Source organism: Pseudophryne corroboree, chromosome 4 (assembly GCF_028390025.1).
Source record: "Pseudophryne corroboree isolate aPseCor3 chromosome 4, aPseCor3.hap2, whole genome shotgun sequence".
Lineage (NCBI taxonomy): Eukaryota > Metazoa > Chordata > Amphibia > Anura > Myobatrachidae > Pseudophryne > Pseudophryne corroboree.
In genome coordinates, this window is record NC_086447.1 from 755,956,012 (window position 1) to 755,975,567 (window position 19,556).

At 40.8% G+C, this 19,556-nt stretch overlaps 1 protein-coding gene across 2 annotated transcripts in view; it reads left to right on the plus strand.

Moving 5' to 3' along the window:
- The window catches only part of KIZ (kizuna centrosomal protein), a 352,705-nt gene that overhangs the window by 279,657 nt on the left and 53,492 nt on the right, over positions 1-19,556 (plus strand). The window contains exon 12 of one of the 2 annotated variants that reach the window (XM_063918179.1): positions 7,303-7,399. The exons of the other annotated variant lie outside the window; for it this stretch is intronic. Coding sequence (XP_063774249.1) covers positions 7,303-7,399 — 97 coding nt within the window. The remainder of the gene's footprint in view (positions 1-7,302; positions 7,400-19,556) is intronic. 2 annotated transcript variants of the gene reach the window in all.

Sequence of the window (19,556 nt, forward strand, 5' to 3'; positions counted from 1 at the left end):
TTTCATTATTAATTTTTCTTCTCCCAAGTCTACATAGGAATTGGTAAGGGCTGAAGCCAGTGGTGAAGAAACTGCTGAGCAGTCCATGTAATTGCTATGTTGCTGGTGTTGCAGCTCCAGAAGCCATCTCCTGGGAATGTGCGGCAGCTGGAGGGAAGTCAAATTGGCTTTCAGTTCCAGAAGAGCACAATGTGGGCTTCCGCAGCAGTTAAATATTCTAAAAGCCATATAGTCTGCAGAAAACCTTTTTCTCAAGCTTAATAATATTTCTTTCTTTTAAAAACACACCTAACCTCATCTAAAGTGAATAACACAGATGTGTTCTCCTACATCTAGCCTCGGTACACCATGCAGCATGAGATGCCCGGTGTGGGTGAGCTTGCAGGACCCGTGCAACTCTGCTTACGTCAGGCATCCAAAGGGCCCCATACACTAGAGCGATAATGCCCGATTTCAGCCCAGCTGAGGCATTCGGCCCGATATATCGGTTGAAATCAGGCATTTTAGGGGTGTTCCCGAACCGATCCGATCCAATGCGCTTTCCCGTGAGCATCGGATCAGATCCTCCAGATTGAATGTGTTGCATATTCAATCTGGTCCGACCTGGTGGCATGGCTTGGGATCGCCCAGATATATCGTATGCAAATGGGCAGCATACGATGTATCTTGGCTGATCCTGCCCCCCGGGAGGCTGCCGGGGTGATCGCCTGCGATCACCTCCGACATAAGATCGTTGTAGCATATGGGACCTTTTAGTCGCAGTGCAATGCACCACATGAGGAGACTGCTGATTAAATTGATATGACACTTGTATATCTGTGTGTGACTGAATCTGTATATAGAGCAGAACAGAACTTGTATTGGAAAAAAGCTGTGGCTGCTACATTGTAGCTCTTGGTATATAGATTCAGAGTCTCAATCGCACACAGATAGACAAGTGACTTATCAAATTCACAGTCTCCTTGTGACTCCTAGTCGCAGTGCATTGCGACTAAAATGCATTTTCGGCAAAAAAGACACCCGATGCTAGAAGGTTCTCACGCAACCTGGCGTGCCAAGAGGGACTGTTTGATGTGACTGCAGCAAAGATTTATGAGGACATATATGTATATCTCCCTTATAAGTAGTCCGTTTAGGAGAAACCAACTATTGAAAGTTAGGAGTGTCACGACCCGATGCCTGGTGGTCTCTGCTGGGGAGCCAAGAGAAGGAGTTACTAGATGTGAAGGTGGCAGCAGACGAGGAGGATGTATGTAGGACTTCTTCATGCTCTGGTTAACCCCGGATGTTGACGAGACCTGACCAGAGGCACGGAGTCTAACCCATCAGTGGTTTTCACTAGTGATCCCCTTTCCAGGGGATTTGGGCTTTGCAGCCCCATGGTCAGGTATCTGGTAGTTAGAAGTACAACAGATCATAATTGAGATTAGTTGACGCTGGAGATCGCTGGAGATAACAGATGGTAGTCGGTATCAATGGTAATCGATGCTGGAGGTGTCAGGGGATTACGGATACCACTCGGTACTGAAAGCACTTGAAGACAATCAGTGTTTATTCGATGTTGGTGATCACTGGTGATAGCCAATGGCACACAACACTGGAAACACGTAGATGGATCTATAATTGATAGTGAGCAACACTGGAGATAGTTGATGGCACACAGCACTGGTAACACGTGGAAGGACTTGAGATACACTGGTAAATACTTAGAGCACTGAGAATCGCTGGGAATATAGGGTAGTACTGGAGATCCAAATAAGGAAACAGTACAGAGCCTGAGAACTGCTAACAGGAACATGCAGTCAATGAAAGAAGTTGTTGTTCAGGCCCCTTCCTGTTCCCAGGGACCTGCTTTATACCCTTAGGTGGGCTGCCATTGGTAGAAGGAGTTAGCTGAGTATTACCAGCACTCCTATTGGTGAATTGTCCGGTCAGCTGACCAGGAAACATGGTTGCTCCCATAGCCAGTTTTGGAAGGAACTCTGTACTAGGCCCAAACACTAGGAAGCAGACATTATGGAAGACTATGCTGAGACAGAGGCAGCTGCTGGGAACTTCTTGTGAACACAATAAACAAAGAGACTAGATGCTGGACACAGGATCCTGATGATTACTCACACAGAGGAATTCCTACACAGGTTGCTTAATCAGGAGTGAGTACACAGACTGCAGTTTGTAACACCAACACATGCAGCTAGGAAGGAGAAGTCTGCATGGAGCTTTGCAAGACTGAGAGTGTTCCTGAAACCCCTGCAGAACAGGGAGGTAAGTCACAAGGAAAACTTAGCGCATGTATGAAATAGTTGAGGATCCTGACAAGGAGTTTCAACCACTGGAAGGATACTTTAGTAAAATGTAATTGACAAGGGACAACCCTGATCACCACTCTGTAATCATCATAGTCTTGGAAGGAAGAGGTTAAGGTTCACCTGTCAATATGAATGACCCTATTAAATTTTATATCTGTTGTGGCGGATGTGATACACGTGCCCAGTGTTCGGATTTCCAGCGGTCAGAAAACTGACAGCAGCTTCCCGAGAAGAGGATCCCTACAAGGGTTCGGTAAGTATACTTACCCACCCCGCCCACCCTCCTAACGCTAAAATACCCCCTCCCCACAGCTTTAACCTAACTGTACCCGGTGGTGCCTATACCTAACCTACCCCACCCCACGGCCTAACCCTAACAGTCCCTGGCATACTTACCATCAGGATGTCTGCTTTCAGGATTCTGTCGTCGCCATTTTTACTGATGTCGGTATTCCAGCGCTGGTTTTCTGTCCATGTGACGGCATTCCAGCACTGGCATTTCGACTGTCTGCATCCTGAATGTATCCCGTTGTGGCAGTATGAAGGTAGAGGATGATAGTGAGCCATGGATTCTGTGTTGGGCTGGAGGGATCATCCCACTCGGGCCAGGCTAGGAAGCTATACCTGTGAGAGACAGGACTGTAAAGACTTTGAGACTTTACATGCAGACTAGTTGTCCATTGTTGAGAGGGGCCAAGAAATGAGGTAGTACCCTGCATGGGGGCTAGGTTTGTATTTGTTTTTATTCATTTCTGTGCGCTGACAGTAAAAGCTCTGTTCTTACTGACTTAACCTGAAAAAGCTACATGTTGAACCTGATTTGTGCACCTAGACACTTCTCACACTCTACTGAGATTGTCACACTACTGTATATACACACATATACACTTGGGGGTCACTTTATTAGGTACAAACAAATAACTGATTGGGAACAACTAGGAAGTATTTAGTGACTGACAATTATATAAGCTGCGGAAAAGTATATGTACATTAAGCTAATCCGCACTGTATGGTAGATAGATACGTCAATATAGCTATACGTATAACTCTGTAGCGAAAACGGCACAAGTATAAATATAAAAATATTGTAAAAAAGTATTAATTATGCAATTAATTTATTTAACCAATGGATATTGCCAAAGTATCACATATATGAATGAATGTTTTCACAATTTTTATATGTGATACTTTACCCATATCCATTAGTTAAATACATTTAATGCATAATGAATAAATATTTACAATATTTTTATATTTAAGCTTGTGCCGTATAAAATCTATCCATACTAGTTCAGGCTTACAGCTCAAATGACCATGTGTTACAGCAGCGGTATGCAGAAGAGATCGGCGTATTCAGTGTGTTAGACATTGAATAGGATGGAGCATAGCAACAGGAGACCACACAGATTTCCACTCCTGTCAGCTCAGAACAGGAAACTGAGTCTACTGAGCTCTAACTATCCCACTATGAGCAGTTCACAATTGGATTGATTGTGTTTTGTGTGTTTTGACACACATTAGGCTTCTTGATATCAATTGAGCATTGTTTGTCATAGATTACCTGAGTGTTGTTGCTGATCATGTGCTTCCCTTTATGGCCATACCCTACCATCTTCTAATTGCAACTGTCAGCAGGATAACACACCAAGTCATAAAGCACAAGTCGTTTAAAGCTAGTTACACAAACATGACAATGAATTCCTTGTACTCCAGATGCATCCACAGTCGCCAAATCTCAATCCAGTGGAGGAACTTTGGGATGTAGAGATACAGTGCATCCGGAAAGCATTCACAGCGCTTCACTTTTTCCACATTTTGTTATGTTACAGCCTTATTCCATACTGGAATAAATTCATCTTTTTCCTCAAAATTCTACACACAATATCCCATAATGACAAAGTGAAAAAAGTGTTTTTGAGATTTCTGCAAATTTATTAAAAATCAAAAACTAAGAAATCACATGTACATAAGTATTCACAGCCTTTACTCAATACTTTGTTGATGCACCTTTGGCAGCATTTAATGCCTCAAATCTTTTTGAATATGATGCCACAAGCTTGGCACACCTACCTTTGGGCAGTTTCGCCCATTCCTCTTTGCAGCACCTCTCAAGCTCCATCAGGTTGGATGGGAAGCGTCAGTGCAAAGCCATTTTCAGATCTTTACAGAGATATTCAATCAGATTCAAGTCTGGGCTCTGGCTGGGCCACTCAAGGACATTCACAGAGTTGTCCTGAAGCCACTCCTTTGATATCTTGGCTGTTTGCTTAGGGTAGTTGTCCTGCTGAAAGATTAATCGTCGCCCCAGTCTGAAGTAAAGAGCGCTCTGGAGCAGGTTTTCATCCAGAATGTCTCTGTACGTTGCTGTATTCATCTTTCCCTCTATCCTGACTAGTCTCCCAGTTTCTGCCGCTGAAAAACATCCCCACAGCATGATGCTGCCACCACCATGCTTCACTGTAGGGATGGTTTTGGCCTTGTGATGAGCGGTTCCTGGTTTCCTCCAAACACGACGCGTGACATTCACGCTAAAAAGTTCAATCTTTGTCTCATCAGACCAGAGAATTTTGTTTCTCATGGTCTGAGAGTCCTTCAGGTGCATTTTGGCAAATTCCAGGCAGCCTGCCATGTGCTTTTTACTAAGTAATGGCTTCCGTCTGGCCACTCTACCATACAGGCCTGATTGGTGGATTGCTGCAGAGATTGTTGTCCTTTTGGAAGGTTCTCCTCTCTCCACAGAGGAATGCTGTGACCATCAGGTTCTTGGTCACCTCCCTGACTACGGCCATCTTCCCCGATTGCTCAGCTTTGACGGACGGCCAGTTCTAGGAAGAGTCCTGGTGGTTCCGAACTTCTTCCATTTACGGATGATGGAAGCCAGTGTGCTCATTGGGATATTCAAAGCAGCAGATATTTTTCTGTACCCTTCCCCAGATTTGTGCCTCGAGACAATCCTGTCTCGGAGGTCTACAGACAATTCCTTTGACATCATGCTTGGTTTGTGCTCAGACATGCACAGTCATATGTGGGACCTTATATAGACAGGTGTGTGCCTTTGCAAATCATGTCCAATCAACTGAATTTACCGCAGGTGGACTCCAATTAAGCTGTAGGAACATCTCAAGGATGATCAGTGGAAACAGGATGCACCTGAGCTCAATTTTGTACATGTGATTTCTTAGTTTTTTATTTTTAATAAATTTGCAAATTTTCATGTTGTCATTATGGGGTATTGTGTGTAGAATTTGGAGGGAAAAAATAAATGTATTCCATTTTGGAATAAGGCTGTAACATAACAAAATGTGGAAAAAGTGAAGCGCTGTGAATACTTTCCGGAAGCACTGTAGATGGTAATGATGTTCAATTGTAAAGTGCAATGGAATATGTTGGTGCTGTATAAGTAATTGTTAATAAAGAAAAGTATAATTAACTTATCTTTTATTTATAGGGATCCATAAGGTGTTAGCAAAGCCATATAGTGATAGGAAAACAATTACATAAATACATAGATTAACCATAAACACAATGATAAAACCATTAACAGTTAGAGGCTAGGGGCGTAGAAGCTAGGTTAGAGAAACTCACTTTGATTTCTAAAGCAAGCAGTGATGGGTTACACGGGGGTGGAGGGGGAGGGTGGAGTAGGGAGCAAACAACACTCAGTGATCCTCTACTCACTAAGTGTGTGGAAAGGCAGTGTCAGAGTCGCCGGTGGAAAAAATGGATCAAAGCCACACTGGCGATGAGGAGAGTACTATGGAAGAAGACCCTGCCCATGAGGGTTAATAGTCTAAAAGGGAGGGGTGTACCATGTAGGGTAAACTGGAAGAAGGTGGTAGGTGGGCAGAGGAACGGAGTAGGTTATGTGGCCTGAATGCAGAAGTGAGTCTTGAGGGCTCATTTGAAGGTGTGTAGGCTGGCTACAGCAAGTGCAAGAGTTCTAGGGAAGATAGGCAGGTCAGGAGATAGGTGCTCTTGAAAGTATTCAGTAAACCTAGGGTGTTCATTTTGCAAAAATAGCAAACTCTTGGATCTATTTCAAGCTCAACAGAAATGTTTCAAACCTCCAAAGATATGGCAGTCGCTGGTTCCCATACATAGCAGTAGGGTGCCTTCCTGAAAACTTGAATTATATACCTTCATAAGTCCCGATGTATAACGTTATGTTTAAAATGTGGCCAACTATAAACATTTGTTTACAAAATGTATTTTCAGACGTCTCCGTCTAAGTGTGTTGAATCAAGTTTTAGTATCGCTATAATAGATCAACTTTTTTGGAAACCATGATCTAGATCAATGGTTTTCAACCTTGATGACTAGTACCCCACCGGGGTGGGGGTTACTTACTGTGACATTCAGGGGTACTTGAAAGATTTTCTGTAGGGACAGGGCTGGACAGTCAGGTGATAATTATACACATAAGGAAAGCTGTATCCTTGGGATCGCTAACCTCATGGATTACAGTAGCATCTAGATTAAAAAAAAGATACGGTGTGTCTGTGGCAAAAGGAAGCATATGTGGATTATAGCATTATTTAAACATTTTTAATACATTTTAATATGAAAGATATATACTGTATATATGTACAATTCATTCTATTCTTGTGTCATTTATTTAACCTTGTGTTTATATAACATTTAAAATGTAATAATTATGTGTATTACAGTTGAATAGCTTTGCAAATGTTGGGTGCAAAAATAATGCATATGTGCTGCCAGTGTGTACACAAGTGGAAAATTATCGATTCTAGTCAATAGATTCCAGAATCATTTTACTTTGCAATTCAGTGCAACAGTTTACGTTTAAAAACAATTTCATATGGGTAATAATAAAATTGATTGCAATATGGATTGCCAAAGCTGCCTTTATTTACAATTTACTATGGCCAATGACTAAAACTAATATTGGCATTCATTTTCTCGGCTTGTTGTTTATGTAACTTTATTGAATAGCTAGATGTGTCAGTAGTTAATATTATTTGTTTTGTAACAGGGTTAACATCTGGTGACGCTAATTTCAGACGAATGACGGGGACCAATCTAAGTTCTGAAAATACCTTCTCATCAGATGAGCCAAGTCCTGTGCACAGGTAGAACAGACGTGTACAATATAATATAATCTATAATTAATACTGTTTTAGTTGGTAATGGAGAGAAGAAATGGAAGGTATCTGATTAACTTTTGAATGCTTTTGCTTAATTTTTTCACAAAGCCCAGGTATTGTTGTGCAGCTGTTGTCTTCTCATTTTAAGGCTCAATTGACATCCCAGTGAACCTCAAATGAGCGTGTACAGCTGCTCGCCGTAGGGCTACTTAGAGACCAGACAATGGCAGTTGTCAGACAGAGAGCTGACATAATGCAGCAAGAGTCTTGAAGAAATAAAGTGGCGTATTCCTTGTTAATATTGATAGAATGTAAACTACGCTCCATTCAATGCACATGTAATGTCTTCTAAAACACATTGCGTCCAATTTAGCAATCTCTGTTTGTAGCTATTGTTCATTTATTAACTGAAATCTGACTCCTATGTATTTGTACAATATTTGGAAGTTGCATAAAAGTAAATGATAAAAAGTAAAGACATTACACATACTGCATTAAGTAATACATTGAAGTTTGGGGGATTTATAAACACCGTAAACAACAAAAATATATTTTAAGGTATCAATAAATCCATATGTAAATATATACATAGAGCTATATTTACATATGTATCCAGATGGATGAAATACATATACAACACTATAGTTGCTACAAAACTATTTTGCTTATATTGAGCTGTCCTAGTTAATTTAAGACATAGGAACTGTTTCATTTATATTATTATCTACAGCACAGGTTCTCAAACTCGGTCCTCAGGACCCCACACGGTGCATGTTTTGCAGGTCTCCTCACAGAATCACAAGTGAAATAATTAGCTCCACCTGTGGACCTTTTAAAATGTGTCAATGAGTAATTAATACACCTGTGTACCTGCTGGGTTACCTGCAAAACATGCACCGTGTGGGGTCCTGAGGACCGAGTTTGAGAACCTGTGATCTACAGTATGTGCTCTTTACGCAGGTCAGTCCATTGCATTGCTTTCTTTCTTATATCTACCTAACTGTCTTTATATCTAGCTGTCTTTTATTTGTCTGTCTCATCTCAATTTATCGCTCTTATAGTCATCTATCTGTTGATCGGTCTATCACATAGGTTCTCAAACTCGGTCCTCAGGACCCCACACGGTGCATGTTTTGCAGGTAACCCAGCAGGTGCACAGGTGTATTAATTACTCACTGACGCATTTTAAAAGGTCCACAGGTGGAGCTAATTATTTAACTTGTGATTCTGTGAGGAGACCTGCAAAACATGCACTGTGTGGGGTCCTGAGGACCGAGTTTGAGAACCTGTGGTCTATCATATCTATGTCTTATATCTATCTGTCTCGTATGTATTTGTCTGTTGGTCTCATATCTGTCTATGGGTGTGCACACACGGTGAGATATTTTCTTTCGATTTTGACTATATAGTCAAAATCGCAAGAAAGGTTAGTGCAGATCGCAAGGTGAAAGTCACCTTGCGATCCCGATTCGATCCCTATTTGCGGTCCCGCCAGGTCAGCATCGCAAGAAAAGATAGACTGTGCAGGCAAGTCAATCTTTGCTAGATCGGTGTACTATCTAGTTCATCTCACATGTCAATGACATCTCACATAAGCCAAAATCGTAAGCACACATAGTCCATATCTTAAGAAAAGTTAGTCAAAATCTGTGCTATCTGGGCTCCGGGGAGTTCAAGGGAAATCGCAAGTGAAAATCGGGTATAGCAAGGATCTCACCGTGTGTACACACCCTATCTCTAGCTGTCTCTCTGTGCCTATCTCTCTGCATCTCCCTCCCTTTTGTGTATGTCTTTCTATCTCTCTCTTGCTCTGTCTCTCTTTGTCTCACAAGTGCATTATCAAAATGTTTTTGTTTGTTTTTATTAACTTCGATAGACCAACACTTTCATCAAATGTCTGATGTCACTATCAGCATTTTATATATTAAAGACAGGATTTCCAAATGTCTTTAAAAATAAATTCTAAATACATTAGATTTAATTTGATTTCTGAGCATTTTTTATATAAATTATGGATCTAGTTTATGCGTCTAATTAACATAAACCATCTAGTCGCAGACTAAGGGGAAATGTAATGTCCAAATCAACCAAATAACAGATTTTTTTTTGCAGTGGATATTAAAGAGCAGTGCTTTGGGGGGGGGGTTTCAAGACAAAATAGTGTGGGCTTGCCTTTAAAAAAAATGATCCCTTTAAATTCCAATGAGCTAATTATATACATCTTTATAGACAACAAGTTTGGCTTGGGCTTCTGTACATTTATAGATATTTTGTTTTTTTAAGATCATATCTTTGTAAACCTTTTGTGTACTATTAACCAATAAACTGATTATTCATATTTAATATTATTTTGTCAAAAAGGTAAAAAGAAAAGCAAACTACATTTTTTTTTATTATTGTTTTAACGATAATGTTTTGCACACCAATGTAAATGAACTAAATGGAAGTACCTTGCTAATTAGAAGTCATGGGTCTCAACGCTGATTGGGACATTACTTTCTTTCCAGTTAGGTTATGATATTCCTGGTTTACAGAATAAACAAATTATTAAATGTTTACCAAGAACTAGAATAATATATAATTTGTGTAATGAAGTAAATAATAACACTCATATCTATAAAAAAAAAAATGAAAAGCATCTTGGACGTCTGTTTTTAAATTTGGCATAGCGTATACTTCATCAAGTCATAATCCAGAGTTATTTTTTCTTTAACAGTGAAAATAGTGGCAACATTAAGGATTGAATTGCATATATTATACATTTGGCAATAGGTTTCATTTTTTATTTAGCTCTGATTACAGCAAGATTAAATAAATATATGTAGTGTATTTTGGTGCTCGGGAAGTCTGTTACTATTTTATTATTATTTTTTTTACTTTTTATTTGACACTAACAGAAAAGAAAAAAAATAACACTGTATTTATATGACACAGCTGAGTACTGCTACTTGAAGACAGAAATCTTTCTATTAAGTGAGCATTGTAATGCTGACAGATCCAGAACACTACATTAATTATTACTGATCTTTGCCACTTAATTAATGGACTTTCCAGATGAAATGAGATAGCAACAGTACAATATACAAGTCATAGACACTCGGCAAGGCACATCAAATTTTGATCTGTAGTCTCAGCAATCTTCTATTGAATACAGTGATATATTTATCTGCGGCAATTATTTCTCTGAACTAGCCTGAAACATTGACTATAGAGCTTCCTTTATTTTAAATCGCTTTTTTCCTTTTTCTTTTGCTGATCCACATAAATTATGCATAGTCATAAACAACGACACTATTAGGGAGAGTCCACTTACCAGATTCAATGAGTCTCATGTACCAGCAGGATCAAAAGAAATCCAGCAGTAGTCACTGAAAACTGCGATCGGGAGACATGTAATTGCAGGAAATATAAGCAACAATTTGTTAATAATGCATTGATCGTGATTTTATGTGTAGTAGTCTTGAACTTCTGCAAAGTTGGCTAGTTTCTTATACATAGTGGGCTGTATTATGCCTTTTTTTTTTAAACTTAGTATATTTAATATTTAGTATTATAACTCTTTAATACATACTAGGAATGATAAAGTAATTGAAAATGAGTAAGTCTTTAAGTGCGTTATATAATATACCATTATATAATGCACAATGTAATTTCCTAACATGTACATTTCATTTTGAAAATCATGAAATTCACCCCCAAGTCTCTTTATGATAAGACGCACCCCAGGGATATTATTTATTTATATATATATATATATATATATATATATATATATATATACATACACGTACGGTGGGTGAGGCAGAGCCTTTCCTGTCATACTAACGTATAAGCCATACTTTTGGTATGTGCAAAATGTAAAGAATGTATTATAAATATCACCTCAGTATTATTCTAATAACTTTTATAGTCAAAACTCTGCAGTAAAAAGTCTGACAGGTGAGACAGTGCCTCTCCTGCCTACCTTTTCCGCTCATCTCTGATGAACACTCACAAAATTTCCAGTGGTATATACTACTGCACATGTGTATAATGCCCACATGAGCCTTTTGGCTTATACATTGTGTATAAATCTGACTCTGGCACTAGCCAGTTCCTCCGCCATTTACCTCACCGCACATCCCTAGACCGTAATTAAACTTCTCAGATTCACAGCCGTCTGTACCTTGATCTTACCACAACAATTTCACAAAATTTGGTCTAGAAACTTATTAGGACATGGGAAGCCGAATTCCACAAAAGAAAATCTTAGTGCAGAAAGTTGCGGATAGAGGGGAATATGGCGCTGTATAATGTGAAAATGGACAGACATGTTTTTTTTTTGCTGTGTTACCTTTTTTGTGCTACACTAATGATATTCGTTCATTACTATTTAGTCTTGTTATTCATTTGTGTTTTCATTTTCACACTGTTTCACATTGTACAGTACCATATTGTCTGGTGGCTTTCTGCACTAAAATTGGTCTCCCTACCAAATTTGGTGATGTAATGCCTTGAGCTGCCTCCCCGCCTCTGTTAGCTGGGATGAGGGCTGAATGATGGTTTCCAGGGCCAAAGCTTGATGTCACTGCTCTTTGACAAATACTGCTGATTGATTGCAATTTGATGCTGTGATTGGCGTAAGAGTAATGGATCATGTATTTAGGGTTAGTCGTTGTTCTGCTTAATTGTCCCTGTGAAATTTTGGAATTAAACTGTAACGTTGGACTATGGCCATTGTGTCCTGCTGAGTTTTTGAGTCCCTGGAGTGCCGATATCAATCTGGAGTATGCATGGTTCCTTGTGGAGGGCAGACAGGCAAGTACCCTGATGTTTATAGAGGACTGCGGAATTATTGTTTGTGTATAGATATGCCTATCTGGAAACAGTCACCATTAATCCTAAGTATTAAAATTGGATTTCTAATTTCCTCACAATATTTCCTTGTTTATGTATTTAGCGAGACAGTGGAGCAGAGGGTGTACACACCCGTGTGACTCTGGCCACACCCACACAGCACTGAACATACCTCCTCCCTTTCTCAGAGTAGGCCTTTGAACATGTTCAGCCCCGGCCCATGTAGCACGTAATCGTCCTTGTGTCTTTGTCTCTCCCCTGCCATTATTTCACCTCCTCTCGCAAATATGATTTATTTTCTAAATATTTATTTCATGTGCCCCAAAATGCTGGTGGTAAGTAGATGACCTATATGGGTATCATAGGTATTTGTTTAACTGTAGAGTTTATTTTACTCTTCTCTCTTTTCTCCGTAACACAGCTCATCCCTAGTTTAGAGTGCCTCATAACACTCTCCTTTTTACCATTGAAGTTTATTTCCCTAACAGCTGAGGGATAATGGTCTGTTTTTATTTTAAGTTTAGTAGCGCCACATGGTTAGGCGTACTTGACATCAGTCTTGTGAGGGAGAGATTAAGCTGGTGAAACAGTGAGAGAAGCTCGGTGCAGACGGGAAGGGAGCTCAGGTGCTTGCGTATTTCTGATTGACATGCAACGAAAATTCTTCTAGGCTTACTTTTAAAGATTCCACTCAGGGCAGTCACTTCGTGTGGTTTATTGCTTTTACAAGTGGTCTCAAAACCCAGTACTTGAAAATAAACATAACAGTGCCTTACTGCTATGGTACTTTTAAAAAAGTCTTCTTTGCTCTGTTTTGTCAGTGAGCTGATGGGTGACATCAAAGAAGACCTCGCTGGACCTAAATTTAAAAAAAAATGGCTTCTTCTGATGTCCTAGAGACAATAATTATGATGTGCCAGTTAAGTCCAAACTACAGCTGAGGGATTTTACTTTAAAGCAGAGGATTGGGTGGAAAAAAAAAAATGCATTTATAGCTCTTTGTCTGCCACCTCATTATGTGTGGGTCTGATTCATTAAGTAATTGGTTTGCAGTTGTTTACATGAGTGTTAGGGCTTTCTATTCAGGAGCCTTTGAGAGATACATTGTACAAATGTTGCATGTTATGAATGCTGAATGAGGGGCAGGGGGCCAGTCCTATTGGCTAAACACTGTACTCTGTTGAAAAGCAAGAGAAAGGGATTGGGTTCTGCTTTGCATAGTAATGACTCTCCCTTAATAAGCTTTACAGATTAATACACACAAGCTATAAAAGATGCAAAGAGATACTCTTAGCACATTTAAACATGCTCATTTCACTATTGTGGTACTGGAGACTAGAAGAATCGAGTTCTTTCATATTCATTTTTTTTTTTTTCCGAAGCAATCGAGGACGAAACTTAATAGAATGCGATGTTTATTGTATTATAAATCAAGGGACATAGCAAGATCTGCAACAGTTTATTATTAAAGATTCATTCAATGTAAATCTTTTTCTACTATTGTATTTCCTATAGCAAAATCATTTTGTGGTTGAATGGGGATAAAAGGCATAATGTGCAAAGAAGTGAGTCTTAATAGGACGCTGCTCTCTGAGTAAAGACCACTTGTTCCCCTTTGTGCATGAGAACATGCCGGTTTCCTCCTCTTCACTGTGCACTGTTCTGCCTTCCACCATTAAATTGCATTCGGTTTCTTTCCCATAAAACATTTGTATGAAACAACATAAATCCAACAGTGAAACACTTGCCCCGGGTTCAACAGAAGGCGCACAAGGCAAAATAATCCTTTGTGCAATGAAAAAAAATGTATGACCAATTTTAGCTGGATAGTGCTGAAAGTGATGTGTTCTTTAGTTATTTATGTGGATTAAGTCTGATTTCTATACTGCTTAGGCGAACAGGACATGTATGTGTGTGGGATTGTATTTCCTGTGTGCAATAATGAAACCAGCCAGAGGAGGTCGCTATCATTCTAGATACTCGGCTATTGTAATGATGTACAAACAGGCATGGCTCCTTCAGTATCAATAATTTGCATTTATCTATGTAACACAGTGTGTGTGTGTGTGTGTGTGTGTGTGTGTGTGTGTGTGTGTGTGTGTGTGTGTGTGTGTGTGTATGTATATATATATGTGCGTATCTGTGTGTAATAGGTTATGTCATGATATCAAACCCCTGCTACATAGTTGTAAATGGTACTTGGTTTAGGTGTTTATCACGAACAAAGTATTATATATATATATATATATATATATATATATATATATATATATATTATTATTATTTTACCTTTAGACCTAATACCCACTGGTGCTTTACTAGTATTTTTAACACTAATGAGAAATACATTCTTGTGTATTATTTGTGTCCTTAGCTTTGTGGTTGTCTCTTCATGTATATATCTGTAGATGCTGTGAGCCCTTATATGGGTAAGGAAAATGTTAGCTGGTTTATGATTAAAGTATTTGCACCAGTTGAATTATTAAAAAGATAAATCTTATTATTAACTTACATGACCTAAAAGGCAAAGATATTTAATAGGTTTTAGAAATGTTTATGGGACAGTATAATACCCTGAGTGTACAAAAGTGTCTTAAATTCCTTTGTTCAGTTATATGGTTGGCATATGACAGTGTTGATGCTTTTTGTTAGGTTAGGTGAGAGAACTGTTTACATTTGTAGATATCCAGTTCTCTTCCACATCTGTCTGTTAAGCCTGGAAGCAGTCTACAATAACAGTATCTCTGTGAAGATTTCTGTTTGCAATGTATACAAATGACCACTAGATGGCAGTACTATATACATTTTTCCTACAGTAAAAAACTAAGTGTATGCTGCATTATTAGTAATTCGTATTCAGATAGCGTTATTTAAGCCAACATTACTTTTTTAGTTTTGTAACTGATCTTTAATTTATCTTTTAACTTTATTAATCAATATAATGCAGAAAAATCCTAAAGTTATTGTATTGCTATCTGTAGTCAACAAGTTGTCATGTACTTTAGTTCAAAAACAGGTGATTGGAGGCATTTAGATAATTACTTCGGGTAATTAATTAACATGTGTAAAGGCCCCCACACATCAACAATCACAATTTATCGTTTACCAGATTCTGGAGGGGGGAGGGGGGGGGGTTTATCACACATTTATTGTTTCTCCAATACTAACGTTGCCTATACATTACAGATTTCAGATTTGTATCAGTGACCTGCTGATTTTTTCCTTACAAAGATTTGATCTGCACATCATGAAAGTGCCCAAACATCACCTCAATCGAATGTCATTTTACTAGTCACATGTAAAAAAAGTAAATAATGGGCGGCACTATTATAACTCCCCCCCCCCGACCCCATTCTACTCTTGAACTCACTCAATAACCATAACATTACTCTACCAACACAATGAAACCATATGTCAATAAAGTTACAAGATTAGAAAAAAATGTGCATTCCCCCAAAACATACCCACCCCCGGGCTCTGGTGCAAATAATATAGGAAACAAAATATACGGACTCCCCGAATTTAGTGAACAGCAGCGGGCTCTTGGAGGTGGCCCTGATTCTAAAAATACGGGGGGGGAAAGATAAGTAGGCATTCCCCTTATTTTTAGAACCAGCACCAGGCTCCACTAGCAGGGGTAATCCCACAGCCAGGGGGGACACTTGATGGGGTCATCCTAGCAAAAACATTATCCCCTCAACTAGTCAACCCCGGTCGGTAATTCCTCTGGAAGTGGGGATCCCTTTAATAAAGGAGTTCCGCCTCTCAAGTGTACCCCAGGCCTGGGCTGAAGCCCGGGGCTATCCCCTGCACCCATGGGCGGTGGGTGTGAAGTTGATAGCCGACGAAGATAATATTGTCAATTACAGTGGGTTACAGGTCTCAGCAAGCATGCCCCAGCATACCGGCACTTGGAGAACCTTAAGTGCCAGCATGCACGGATATTAAGGGCTGAAATGGAAATATAAAAAGACATAAAAAACACCTAGAGTGATAACATTTTCATGAAATGATATTCCTCACCTGAAGAGGGGGGGGGGGGTTGGGCTTTCTTGCGTGGCTGCCCCCTTCCTGTAGGACTTCCTGCGGCATCTTCACTTAGGGAGCGGTGGCCATATGAGCTGTTTTGCATTGGCCACTGCCATCCTGGGAGTCCAGAGTCTTCAGGAGCACTTGCCAGCTCCTCTGCCATTGGATTTCCTCACGCTGCATACTATATGCCAGCCAATGGGGGCGGAGCGATGACGCAATGAGCCGCAATTGGCTCACCGTGGCCATCTTGAAAAATAAAAAATGGCGCCATGAGTAAGCCATTTATGTGTCTCTGCGCCATTTATGAAATAGGTTGTAACGCCAATCACGTGCAGTCTTCTCCTAACCCCCGCTAGGCCTCAAACTCTTCCAAAAACTGAATCCCAGGATCGCCGCCTGCATCACTGACCTACCGCTTACAGGTACTCACACTAGTTGATGCACTCACCCTCAGACCACTGCCAGTATAAGGTATCAACATTATAGCGCCCTCACAGAGTTTCACAGCCAGATTTACACACACAAAAATGATTCAAATGATACAAAGATGATATTATAAGTTAAAAATATTTTCTTTCTATTTTTTTTTATTTTTATAGTTGTCAAAGTCGAAAAATATTGCAGAACACACAGCACGTATAAACTGCACTCACATGCCCACTTTGCGTGCACTTGTTCTGCCGTGCGTGCACATATCCGCAATTTGCGTATGGTCGCTCCCGCGTACCTGCGCATCGGCGCGTGGTATGGGTATTTACGGCAGAGTTTGTGTACACATGGAGAGCCATCAAAACACATTACATATTTAATCCAAATAGTGCACAATGTACACATAGTCTCCTTGCACCACATCAGAAAGTTATAGCTGTTTAAATGGTTGCAGAACAAAGGGATTCACCTTTACAGGATAGGAGGGGACAGACTAAGGTTATAAGTAGAGATGTGCACTTGAAATTTTTCGGGTTTTGGTTTTGGGTTCGGTTCCGCGGCCGTGTTTTGGGTTCAACCGCGTTTTGGCAAAACCTCACCGAATTTTTTTTGTCGGATTCGGGTGTGTTTTGGATTCGGGTGTTTTTTTCAAAAAACACTAAAAAACAGCTTAAATCATAGAATTTGGGGGTCATTTTGATCCCAAAGTATTATTAACCTCAAAAACCATAATTTCCACTCATTTTCAGTCTATTCTGAATACCTCACACCTAACAATATTATTTTTAGTCCTAAAATTTGCACCGAGGTCGCTGGATGACTAAGCTAAGCGACCCTAGTGGCCGACACAAACACCTGGCCCATCTTGGAGTGGCACTGCAGTGTCACGCAGGATGGCCCTTCCAAAAAACACTCCCCAAACAGCACATGACGCAAAGAAAAAAAGAGGCGCAATGAGGTAGCTGTGTGAGTAAGATAAGCGACCCTAGTGGCCGACACAAACACCTGGCCCATCTAGGAGTGGCACTGCAGTGTCACGCAGGATGGCCCTTCCAAAAAACACTCCCCAAACAGCACATGACGCAAAGAAGAAAAAAAGAGGCGCAATGAGGTAGCTGTGTGAGTAAGCTAAGCGACCCTAGTGGCCGACACAAACACCTGGCCCATCTAGGAGTGGCACTGCAGTGTCACGCAGGATGACCCTTCCAAAAAACACTCCCCAAACAGCACATGACGCAAAGAAGAAAAAAAGAGGCGCAATGAGGTAGCTGTGTGAGTAAGCTAAGCGACCCTAGTGGCCGACACAAACACCTGGCCCATCTAGGAGTGGCACTGCAGTGTCACGCAGGATGACCCTTCCAAAAAACACTCCCCAAACAGCACATGACGCAAAGAAGAAAAAAAGAGGCGCAATGAGGTAGCTGTGTGAGTAAGCTAAGCGACCCTAGTGGCCGACACAAACACCTGGCCCATCTAGGAGTGTCACTGCAGTGTCACGCAGGATGGCCCTTCCAAAAAACACTCCCCAAACAGCACACGACGCAAATAAAAATGAAAGAAAAAAGAGGTGCAAGATGGAATTGTCCTTGGGCCCTCCCACCCACCCTTATGTTGTATAAACAGGACATGTACACTTTAACCAACCCATCATTTCAGTGACAGGGTCTGCCACACGACTGTGACTGAAATGACGGGTTGGTTTGGACCCCCACCGAAAAAGAAGCAATTAATCTCTCCTTGCACAAACTGGCTCTACAGAGGCAAGATGTCCACCTCATCATCATCCTCCGATATATCACCGTGTACATCCCGCTCCTCACAGATTATCAATTCGTCCCCACTGGAATCCACCATCTCAGCTCCCTGTGTACTTTGTGGAGGCAATTGCTGCTGGTCAATGTCTCCACGGAGGAATTGATTATAATTCATTTTAATGAACATCATCTTCTCCACATTTTCTGGAAGTAACCTCGTACGCCGATTGCTGACAAGGTGAGCGGCGGCACTAAACACTCTTTCGGAGTACACACTTGTGGGAGGGCAACTTAGGTAGAATAAAGCCAGTTTGTGCAAGGGCCTCCAAATTGCCTCTTTTTCCTGCCAGTATAAGTACGGACTGTGTGACGTGCCTACTTGGATGCGGTCACTCATATAATCCTCCACCATTCTTTCAATGGTGAGAGAATCATATGCAGTGACAGTAGACGACATGTCCGTAATCGTTGTCAGGTCCTTCAGTCCGGACCAGATGTCAGCATCAGCAGTCGCTCCAGACTGCCCTGCATCACCGCCAGCGGGTGGGCTCGGAATTCTGAGCCTTTTCCTCGCACCCCCAGTTGCGGGAGAATGTGAAGGAGGAGATGTTGACAGGTCGCGTTCCGCTTGACTTGACAATTTTGTCACCAGCAGGTCTTTGAACCCCAGCAGACTTGTGTGTGCCGGAAAGAGAGATCCAAGGTAGGTTTTAAATCTAGGATCGAGCACGGTGGCCAAAATGTAGTGCTCTGATTTCAACAGATTGACCACCCGTGAATCCTTGTTAAGCGAATTAAGGGCTCCATCCACAAGTCCCACATGCCTAGCAGAATCGCTCCCTTTTAGCTCCTCCTTCAATGCCTCCAGCTTCTTCTGCAAAAGCCTGATTAGGGGAATGACCTGACTCAGGCTGGCAGTGTCTGAACTGACTTCACGTGTGGCAAGTTCAAAAGGTTGCAGATCCTTGCACAACGTTGAAATCATTCTCCACTGCGCTTGAGACAGGTACATTCCACCTCCTATATCGTGCTCAATTGTATAGGCTTGAATGGCCTTTTGCTGCTCCTCCAACCTCTGAAGCATATATAGG